At 40.7% G+C, this 11,227-nt stretch overlaps 2 protein-coding genes across 2 annotated transcripts; both read left to right on the forward strand.

Moving 5' to 3' along the window:
• The first annotated feature begins 1,461 nt into the window (after window positions 1-1,461).
• Window positions 1,462-7,088, forward strand: LOC145494725 (uncharacterized). The gene is made up of 3 exons (XM_081474294.1): window positions 1,462-2,027; window positions 2,546-2,716; window positions 4,241-7,088. Exons 1-3 carry the CDS (start codon window positions 1,517-1,519, stop codon window positions 4,951-4,953), a joined length of 1,395 nt encoding a protein of 464 aa, XP_081330420.1. The 5' UTR covers window positions 1,462-1,516; the 3' UTR covers window positions 4,954-7,088.
• A 793-nt stretch (window positions 7,089-7,881) lies between these two features.
• On the forward strand, window positions 7,882-11,221 carry LOC145494731 (uncharacterized). The gene is made up of 3 exons (XM_081474304.1): window positions 7,882-7,927; window positions 8,068-8,775; window positions 9,995-11,221. Exons 2-3 carry the CDS (start codon window positions 8,274-8,276, stop codon window positions 10,801-10,803), a joined length of 1,311 nt encoding a protein of 436 aa, XP_081330430.1. The 5' UTR covers window positions 7,882-7,927; window positions 8,068-8,273; the 3' UTR covers window positions 10,804-11,221.
• Window positions 11,222-11,227: the final 6 nt, after the last annotated feature.

An 11,227-nucleotide genomic window follows, 5' to 3' on the forward strand; every position in this document is an offset into this window, starting at 1 on the left:
CCTCCCGGGTGAGGTTGGTCCTTCAAAGGAACTTGTTTGGTTGCGATCGATTTTGACAAACTAAGCGGAAATCATCTTTAGAATGAAAATCTTTTTCTCCGCGTTGTGACAATTATCATAATCTGCGTTACTTAATGATTGAGTCAATAAATTAATCATATTCACTCATTTATGAACTCTCACTAACAGGCCATTTTCCGAGTTCTGTTTCAAAACGAGTCATGACTCACTCGATCATTTTGAGACAGAGGCAAAAGACGATTTGGAAAGTACTTATTGCACGGCTGGCGCTACTTGGAAATTTTGGCCACGTCCACACCACGCCGGAGGAATTAAAAAACTCAACAATCACTGGCCATTTTGGATTTGTGTTTGAGGAAACCTCGATCAAGGGAACATCATGATTATCGTGACGTCATTGTTTTCCAAAAGCTCCGCTTTCAAAATGTTTTCTGTCCACGCGAAAGCGAAAAGCCCGCGTTTCAAGTTTCCCCTCTCCGTTTTGAAAGAGCTCCGTTTTTGTGACGGATTAGCATGGATGGTAGACCTTACCGTAGAAATAAAGTTGCGTTTTCAAATTTCATCAGCAAAATGCATTGCGCGTGGCGCGATCCTTTTATTCTGGTTTTCATGTCACACGAAATTACCGAAGTTGAGGACACGGGGATGATGCCAGCAAGGCCTTCGAGGTTTCCTCTTTGTTGGAAACCTTACGGATGAAATGAACTGATTTATCCCGGATAAACGTTTCTGTAGAAGTGAATCTAGAGGAGTAGTGAGTAGTGCTGCTTCCTCCTCCCCCTCCCCACCTCTGGATGAGATGCTGTGTGTAGCTCAGCATTTTTCGTGTTTCCATAACAGCTGGTCGGTGCTCATTGAAACTCGTGGGTGAACAGTGGCACTGTGGGTAAAAGGTGTCTTCCCATACCACACGAGGTAATGACCCGACTGGCTGACTCCGCGGGTCACTAGATCTAGAGTCATTTGGTGACCGGTTTGGGCTAGCAGAAGAAACAACAATAAAACCAAAGTCTTCAGTACAATCTAAGCAATCTTCATTATTTCTGCCAACACAGGTATAAAGCATCTATTTACGCAGCTTTGGACATTTACTTAAGTATTGAGTGAAGTTTGCTTCTTCCTTAGAAAAATGTGTAATTTTCTCTCTCTTTAACCAAGACATGCTCTTTATTCTGAATAATTCAATGCGCTTTCGATTAAGGGAGAACTAGCCTGCGTGATAAGCAGTGGAAACCGCCGGGATACAGACCATTTAATTAAAAGGGAGACACGTCCCACTGCATCGCAAGTCAGGGAAAACATAATAGTCAGTGATTATACAAATGTGTTGGTTCATGTGCAGTGATTGAAGAATTTGAATACTTCACTAGTCAGATGGAACGATTCAATTATGGCAAAGACTGGCGTCCTTCAGAGCTGTGTACTCTGTACGCTTACTTCTCTAGGACGTTGGCAGTTACAAAAGCGCCACTACTTTTTCGCGTAAAATTGGAACATGTCGGAATCCAGCAGAAGCCAAACAGCAGCTCTGTCAGTAGCTAACGACTGTGATGGGATTAAACTCAACAACGGACAGGAACGCGAGCGACTGCGCACAATCACAGCGTTTTTCATTTTTGGAACTTTGATTTACGCAACATATTCCTTGGTCATTGCTGGTGCTCAAGATATTCTAGCGGGAACGTCAATTCCAACTTCTATATCTCTCATCGCATTGATTGCACCGGGTTTTCTTGTTACTTTAATCGCGCCTTATTTCATGCATAACATTCCGTATATTGCTCGCATAATGACGTTTTGTTGTACGGGAATCGGTGGTTTTCTCATGCTAGTGTTTGCCAAGCAAGTTCATTGGAAATTAATCGGAGTTGGGATTGTGTCGTTTGGAAGCAATTTTTGTGAAATCACTGTTTTGGCTCTCTCGTCGTTTTATCACGAAGCAGCGTCGACAGCTTTTTGTGCCGGAACGGGTGCAGGATTTGTGATAGCTCCCCTATATTACACAGGTGAGTGTTTATACGTTGAAATAAGCGCCAGTATTTCATTCAATTTTTTATTATTATAGGACTGGTTAGCGTGCTGTTGAATGAGTCATCACTCCAGCAGTCCCACGATTTGCCCCCAACAAAATCTGCGTCACGTGATTAGCTATTTCTACGCCCTTCTAGGATTTCCGAAACCACGAGTCATCTAAAAATAGTTTGAAACTGATTTATCTTAGTTTGGGAAAAATGCCTGTATGGGGGATTAGCTCTCCTAATATTTATCCTGTCTTGTTGAAGCGTAAAAATTTGAACAACACCTATACTTTTTCTATTGCTGAGTGGCCGAATTGATAGAGCTTTAAGGTTTACGGCAGTTGAGCCGAAGCCAATTCATCGCTTATGTATTAAGTACTTTTTAAAAAAGTGGTAAAGTAAAACAATTATTACAAAAATTACCTTCGGAGAACGTTTTCTACTTCTTGGAGACTTTTTATCTGAAAAAGCAACATTGTTTAAGCTTTATTATTCTTGTCTTGTAGCCATGACAACGTGGGCCTGTGTTTCACCAAATGCCACAATTTTAATCATGGCGGCCATGTTGTTTCTGGGCTTTGTTTGCTACTATGTCATGGACAAGAAGCATTTAGAGTCCCCCAGTCCACCAACGGAGGAACATGCCGTAGTAGAGTACACTGTCCTTAATACTCAAGGTAAAATATTTTCGGCTGAAATAAATATCCACACCAGCCGGGTCTTGCAAAAACTGGTTTTCCTCCAGCATGAAATATACGGGGATAGGCACTGAAGGTAAAGTCTCCATAAGTGGCTCATCAGGCCGGAGCTTATCCCAGTTTCTGTAGCATGAAGCGACAAGGAGTATTTCTACTCCCCCCTGGATGGGATGCTAGTCCATCGCAGGGTTACCCCAGGATTACGATCGCCGATACGCATTTATACACCTGGGTGGAGAGAGGCACTGTGAGAGTAGTGTCTTGTCCAAGAACACAACACTATTTCGCGGCCAGGGCTCGAACCCGGACTGCTCGATACTGCTCGGAGACGAGCGCACTAACCATGAAGCCACCGCGCCTCCACGAAGAGACACTTTTAAGCTCCGGCGAGATTTTCCGAGTATAAAAACGCTCCAAAGCATGACTTAAAACTGGTAGACCGTATGAACTGGACCATATGCTCCCTTTCCGAAACATTTAGGCCACAATTATGAGGATAACTATTATGATAATATTATTGGTGCGCCATCGTGATTGCACTTCGGTTAACCCAGTTTCTCTCTTTAACGTTCGGTCACTCGGAAACTGGAACTTTTGCAAATTTAAGTCTAAATTTGCACTTCAAAAAGTTAGCGGGGTGGAAAACCTACCATTCTTTGTTATTCAACAACAGAGTATCCTAACTAGGAACACACACAAAAAATGCCTTAGATTAGGTAAGATATGGCAAACTCGACTCAAGCCTGTCAGGAGAGGGGGTGGGAAACTCCTTGAATTGCTGGCTCATCGCTGCGGGGAGAAGAGTGAGTAAACTAGTTGAAGCAATCGTGAACCAAAAAGACTGAATTAATTATTATGAAAAGTAGGTAGCCTTCCATAAGGAGTCCAGGCTACAGAGGCAAGTTAAAGTACCAAATAATGCAGTTCCAAGCAAGACTAAGAGAATTTTAGAGCGATTGGCTTAGTCAAATTTCCATTTGACTAGCATAACAACAACAACAAGCTTTCATTCCCTTGGTTTAACACAAATATTTTTACAAAATTGTATATCACTAGAGTTAGGGTCCTGGCTACCTGAAATAACTAAAGAGTTAAAAAGGGCAGGCAGCCAGGTCTACAGATGTATTAATACACATACACAGAACACATAGTGAGCAATAAATAAGTGCTATACTAGAACATTTGGTAATGCTATAGAATAGGGGGAATGTAGAGCAAATAAAAGCTAATAGAAAGAAATAGACCAGAACAGCCTTACAGATCCATAATGCAAGTGTTCCTAGTATTTTTCGAAATATTGATCTTTTATCATTTTCTTGAACATAGATAAGGATAATAAGTTTACATCATAATTCTAAATTGAGGGGCCTTGAAACCGAATGTTAAACTTACCATAGTTTTTGCATAAGGAAGATGGTAAGACTATTTAGCTGCAAGTCTAGTATTGAAATTATGGACATTGCTTACTCTTGTCAAAACTAACAACTTGTCATGCTTTAACAGATGATGGATGTCAGAACTCCAAAAGAGACGACGACAATAGCGTAGAATCAGCAGAGGAGAACAGCAATGATGGTGGCCCTTTCTCTTTTCCAAAAGTATTTATGGTCATTCGTCAGATGCTGCCTGGTCTGATGTCGATTTTTATCGCATGGTTCTCAGAATATATGATCATTCAATCTGTCGTTACAACCCTAGCTTTTCCCCACGCTCCCTTCAAACCACGTGACCACTATCAGTATTACATCTTTGTTTTCATGGGGGGAGCGGTGGTTGGAAGGTCATATCTTGTGGCGTTGTCCTATGTCAAACCAGAATGGGCAGAAAAAGTTAAATTCCCGTATCTTTGGGTTCTTTCGATGATAGAAGCCATGCTTCTTTTGCTCCTCGTCCTGGCGACCTGGTACCGATTTTTACCGAGTGTGTGCATCGTTTTGCTGCTGGTATTTGCCAGCGCTGCAGTGGTTGGTGTTACCTATGTTAATGCAATAACGTACTTTAGGGATAGCTTCAAGGACCGTGATAAGGAGTTCGCCATGGGATTCTTTCCTGTGGCCGTAACTGGGGGCATTTTTGCTTCTGCTTTGTTAGGCCTTTACGTTGAGCCTATCTTACGCGAGCATTGCACAATGTTTACAAATAACAGCGACTTTTGCTTTACAAGGTCAAAGTCCCTTAATCGTTTTACTTCAACATGTATTATAAAACCTGATTAAATGATTAAAAATCCGTTGATATGTACTACATACAATTATTGCTGTTATTGCTGTTATTTTTCTACTGAACTAGACTCGTCAGGACTGAGTATCACCAGAACTCCAGTCAAATCAAAACTATTTTCGTCTCGTGTTATCTCTCCCGGGTGAGGCAGGTCTTAAAAAGAAACGTTTTTGGTTACGGTCGGTTTGATCTTTTTCGTTATAATAATTATCATAATTTTCGTTACTCAGCGAATTGAGTCAATAAGTTTATCATTCACTCATTTATGAACTCTCACTAACAGGCCATTTTCCAAGTTCTGTTTCAAGACGAGTCATGACTCACTCGATCATTTTGAGACAGAGGCTTCTTGGAAACTGTTTATTGCACGGCTGGCGCTACTTGGAACTCGAAATTTATGTTCCACCCACCACACCACGCCGGAGGAATTTAAAAACTCAACAATCACTGGCCATTTTGGATTTGTGTTTGAGGAAACCTCGATCAGGGGAACATTATGATCATCGTGACGTCATCGTTTTCTAAAAGCTCCGCTTTCAAAATGTTTTCCGTCCACACGAAAACGAAAAACCGGCGTTTTCAAATTTCTCCATACCGTTTTCGAAAAGCTCTGTTTTTGTGACGGATTAGTGTAGACGGTAGACCTAACTGTAGAAATAAAGTTGCAATACTAGACTTGCAGCTTTATAGTCTTACCATCTTCCTTATGCAAGAACTATTGTAATTTCTCCGGCGTAGTGTGGACGCTTCCTTAGTTTGAGGCGAGCGGCTTTGCCGCTCGATCATCGCGCTCGCTATTTTCGCGTTCATCCTACACTGATCTTATGGGTTTTAGAGCAAAAGAGAGTCTAGCTGTTCGCAATCTAGCTAAATGCGAACTTCACTTTCACTCCCACGCGTGGTTAGTTTACCAGGTTAGAGCAATTTTAAAGCAAAAAGATGCCTTACTTGTCGGCAGCTTTTACCTTCACTTCTAAATACATGTGTACAACCGCCACCCCACCAGCCACCCCACCGCAACTGTTTGCACCTACAGGATTATACCAGTACCATCTCCCCTCGGGAGAATTTTTCTTCCATTCAGTCTCTCTGATCGTTTAAATTTCGCGCTCGTATGGTAATCGGAAATTTCAAAAACTCCCGCGGGCATTTAAAGCTTATACCGCCATTGTTTCAAAATGGCCATATAAGACCAATTTTAGGTCTTGTAGCAATGCCTATTGTTATCAATGTTGAGCCGGTTTTCTTGATACGTTCCACTTAAAGAGCCCATTTCCACGCTTGATGCATTGCGCGTCACTATCTCTTTATTGTGGTTTTCGTGTCACACGAAATTTACTGAAGTCGAGGCATAGGGAAGTTGCGGTTCCCACTCTGTTGAAGACCTTAACGGATAAAATGAACTGATTTGAAAGCTGGACAAGACTGAACTATTCACGCGCTACATGCCATGGAATTCGATTCCGATTAATGACGTAACAGGCGTGGTTGGAAAACAGTTCTTCGTCAAATAAAGAGCCAACAGGCTGTAAAATCCAAATTTATGTTCTTGACAGATGTGGATTGAACAGTTTGCAACTGCATACTGTCTTGGGATACATCATAGAATTATCACAGATTAAACAGAACTGAGAAACCTCTCGTACATCAAAGCCAAGGTTAGTTAAGGTTTAATGATTTTTTTCATCAGCCTAGCATTTCATTCTCGAATACACCTCGAATACACCAAAAACAAAACAGTTCTTAAACTAAGAATAAACGTCAGCCACTAAAGTAATGTTAAACATTGAACTGATTATTGTGATTGTTTTTCCCACTAGATAAAAGGTATCGGCTGTTTGGACAATCGTGTGAGGGCTGGGTTGTTCAAAGCCCAAATAAGCTAACCTAGGAATCAGTGGGAATTTTGATTTCAGTTTTGCATTTTTCCGTTGAGGTTTTTTGTTTATATTGTTTGTCCTTCAGTTTTTGAACATGAATAATCTCGAACTACACAACTTAAACAGTGAAAAACATTTTTATACCAGAGAAATTAATACCTCAGGTAACTTTTAATCATTGGTTAGCGTTTACCGGCTTTCGAACAACCCGGCCCAGCTGATATCTAAGCCACTCAAAGCTGGCCCACAAGTCTCGCCAGCTTTGAATTCATCTTCATAGCTTTATTTTAGTTAATTTTTTTAAAAAAAAACTTCATTTCTATCTTCAGGTAAATCAAAAAGTTTGACTTTAAGCCATCAATGAAAATTACGCTTTAATAAGAAAATTGAACCTTCAGTAAATGTTAATCCTGGATTAAAAATATTGTGACTGTGAACCTGCGCCTGTCGCAGGTACGTACGAGCACTGATGTCTGCCATCTCACTGCAACTCAGAATTTCTCCACATTAACGAGTAAAACTTCCAGAGGTGACTGTTTTTCTCGTGCAATTTGGCTGCTGGGTATTTTAAAAATTCAGTCATTCAAATTGCAGGTATAAGTATGTTTGAAGTCAACAATCCAATGCGAAAGTTTTTTTTGAAGCTAAGCAAATCAAATGTTTGTTTGGAGAGATTTGAGGTCGATGTTTTTTTACAGTCCCTAGCGGGAGCTATTTGAAAAATCCCTACAAAAATCGGCAGTAAAATCATACTCTCAGATGACTTTTTGCAGGTTGAACAAACTATATGAGCCGGTGAGAATCAACGTGCAAGAACTCACGCTGACTCTGGAAACAGCTAAGCAGGTGGTTTTAGTTTCTGTGAAGAATTAACAGGTGTTCGCCGATTGACTAAAAAATGATCAGACTTCTAAACCAAATGTAATTCCTCTCCATTTCCTTAAATAGTTGGGAGGTTTTTCGAACTAAAATAGACTTATACTATTCAAAAACATAAACGAAAACTGACATTATCGTCGGGCGCGTTTTCTTTTTTCATTTCAGTGATTTGACCACCTTGATGGAAGTAAGATGTTATAAAGAAACAGTGGTTAGTTGTAATCGAAATGCGTGGTTTCTTTGAATATGAATCCGGCATTTTTCACTATGGGCAAATACCAAATGTAAATAAACCCAAATTGTTTTTGGTCTCTGTTGGCTAACCTAATTTGCATATGTGCGTTTTAACAGGAGTCAGATGTTTAATCTTGGTACAGTCAAGTCAAGCCGCCAAGCTACAGAAACGGCGTTGTTGCCGGTGAGATTTGTTTACAAGAAAGCGCCTCTTTAAACGATGCACTGGCCTAAACCTTAGAGATTTATTTTAGTGCCGGATAAAATCATTTCTTTGTTCCACGAAAGACGTCGGCGGAGTCAACCACAAGCAATAGCAAGGGATGGCAGACGAAACAACAGAACGTGAAACGACAGAGATGGAGTTATTCCCCGCTAAAGAGGAAAATCACCAAGCGAAAGAAAAACCAGTAACAATCCTTGCTTTCTACATTTTCGGCTTCTTGATTTATGCGATTTACTCACTGATAATATCGGGTGCTCAAGACATTCTTGCAGGAACATTTGTTCCCACATCAGCCGTGCTGGTTGCCAACGTCGGACCATATTTTGTCATCACTGTGGTGGCTCCGTATTTCATCCAAAAAATCGCGTATTTCCCCCGTGTGATGGCCATATTTTTTCTTGAGGCTACAGGACTTATCATGGTGGCCACAGCCAAGCGAGTTGGAGTGAGATTGTTGGGGGTTTCATTATCTTCGTTTGGATTTGGTTTAGGGGAGTTATCTTTCATAGCCATGACGTCTTTCTACCATGATACGGCAGTTAGCGCCTTCTCAGCCGGTACAGGGACTGGTATTTCACTAGCGCCCCTATATTACACAGGTATCTTGTTTATAAGACTAACTATTCTTACCATTATTTACTTTATGTGCATCATAGTTTTTACTAACTTCTAATGTGACTCAATTGAACTGTGGCCGATGCAAATATTGTATTTTATTGTTCCAGTGTATTGCCAGCCCGAAATTCGGTTAACTTATTATCCGTTCGGGCAGTCACAGGGTTTTTGAATGAGTTTAAAAAATGATTTATAAGTTAAGAAAATTAAAACTTTGAGTTGCGGACTCAAAATGCACTGTCACAAGTCAAAAAGTTGCAGGAGTAATATACGTGAGTTGAAAATAATAATACAGTGTTGTCGATCTATTATACACGGCATCTTACTGATAAAGGTGTTTCCAGCCTTTCAGTTCTGTGTATATTGTATTGCTAATCAATGGAAGATATCTAATAATTATAACAAGAAGCAATTGCCTAACGTTTATTTTTTTTGTGTTTGAAATGATCCCGAAAACAGTTTGCAGAAATCAGCTAAAATCAATTTTAAATTCCCTAAAATTCATGCAGGTGAAAAAGTTAATAGAATCATGAATTATAATGTTGGTCACGATCGCTTGTCATTCAATTTGGTTTAATTTCAAACAAGGCTTTGTCAGTAATATTTCGCACGAATTTCTCCAATACACCACCAGCCTTCTGATTGGTTAACTCGGAGGTGATAAGCAAAGTACTATTCACCTCCACTTCACTGAATAATTGCTAATTTACGCCAAGGAACTAAAACATGCCACAGATGTTCTTATTCAAACTTTGTTGATTAACGCCCCTTCCGAACTATGCCGGAGGAATTTGAAAACGGAGCTTTCACACTGAAAACGCATGAAATGTTTTCCGTCCACACTAGGCCGGAGGAATTTGAAACGCAACAATAACTGGTCGTTTTGGATTCGTGTTTGAGGAAAACTCGGTCGAAATCACATGATTATCGCGATGCCATCGTTTCGAAAAGCTCCGTTTTCAAAATGTTTTCCGTCCACACCCCAACGAACAGCCTGCGTTTCCAAATTCTTCCGGTTTGAAGAGCATTTTTGAAAAGCTCCGTTTTCGTGACGGATTAGTGTGGACGGTAGGCCTAACCGTAGAAATAAAGCTGCGTTTTCAAATTTCTCCTGCGTAGTGCGGACGCTGCCTCTATAACTCAGTGGTGCATTTTTATTTTTATTCTATGAAGGACTGAGCACGATTTCTCTCTATTCCACAGCCATGACAACATGGGCTTGTGTGTCTCCCCCCTTGACCATTTCTATCATGGCTGTCAGTTTGGTGTTGCTGTTGATATTCTACGGTCTGATGGAGCGAAAGCACTCTCAGTCTTGGCAGTCTACAGCAAACGGAATCACTCACAAGGACATTCAATATTCACCTATCGAGGAACAGGAAACAGACATCGGTGATGAGCATTTAACTTGGAAGGAAAAATGTTCAGCGATCAAAAGTGTGCTACCGATCATTGCTTCCATAATCAGTGCATGGATTGCAGAATATCTGATCATCCAATCCGTCATCACCACGATAGCGTTCCCGAGCGCTCCGTTTCCACCTCGCGACCACTATCAGTATTATATCTTCGTTTTCCTGTTCGGGGAACTGTTCGGTAGATCGTATTTGATCGTTTTATCGTATCTCATGCCGAATGTAGCTCGAAAGCTAACCATACGCAGAATATGGTTTCTTGCTGTAGCAGAGATAGGAATTTTACTTTTCTTCTTGCTGGCGGCTTGGTACCGCTTTTTAAGTGACGTTTCTATAGTTTTGGTTCTTGCCTTCATCGGTGGTCTGGTAATTGGCGTTATGTACGTAAATATGTTAGCGATTTATTCCGAAATCGAGGAGCCGAAATCCAGAGAGTTTGTTCTGGGGTACGCCTCTGCTGCGACTGGCGCTGGGGCGATTACCGCTGGCTTGTTAGGATTGCTGATCGAGCCGTGGTTGCGTCGTCACTGTTTAAGTGTGGCAGCAAATAGCAGCTTTTGTTTCACTCGTTTGCAGGGAGGTGGAGTTTGTAAATAGACAAAGCAAACAACGACAGCAAGAGAATTTTTTCAAGCATTAATTTTGACTGGGTTCACTTAGGATAGTACTGATTCAAACCAGAATGGATTCGAACGAAATAGATTTGTAATTGTTTCCCAACAGGGAACACAAAAATAACTTAACATAGCTATCCGCTTTGCTTAAATTTAAATTTGCAATTGCTGTTGTATGGTCTGTTTGATTCAATGCTGTTATATGGTCTGTTTGCTCCAATCAATACAAGTGTAAAACAAACAAACAAACAAACAAACAAAACAACTAACAAACAAACAAATAGGGCAAAATTCACCGATCGTTTTCAACAGTTACAGGTTGGTGCTACATATAAACAACCCGCAGGTGCAGGTAGTTTCACTCTAGGTTTAGGAATTGTCTCATGAAGACAACTGCGTCTCTAAAA

This window comes from Orbicella franksi, chromosome 1 (genome assembly GCF_964199315.1).
Source record: "Orbicella franksi chromosome 1, jaOrbFran1.1, whole genome shotgun sequence".
Taxonomy (NCBI): Eukaryota; Metazoa; Cnidaria; class Anthozoa; order Scleractinia; family Merulinidae; genus Orbicella; species Orbicella franksi.

Excerpts from the sequence above, each read along its gene's own strand:
- LOC145494725 (XM_081474294.1), top strand. The coding sequence starts at position 1,517 with ATGTCGGAATCCAGCAGAAGCCAAACAGCAGCTCTGTCAGTAGCTAAC. Across the intron at positions 2,028-2,545 it reads AGCTCCCCTATATTACACAG|CCATGACAACGTGGGCCTGT; the intron begins GTGAGTGTTTAT and ends CTTGTCTTGTAG. Across the intron at positions 2,717-4,240 it reads CACTGTCCTTAATACTCAAG|ATGATGGATGTCAGAACTCC; the intron begins GTAAAATATTTT and ends ATGCTTTAACAG.
- LOC145494731 (XM_081474304.1), top strand. The coding sequence starts at position 8,274 with ATGGCAGACGAAACAACAGAACGTGAAACGACAGAGATGGAGTTATTC. Across the intron at positions 8,776-9,994 it reads AGCGCCCCTATATTACACAG|CCATGACAACATGGGCTTGT; the intron begins GTATCTTGTTTA and ends TCTATTCCACAG.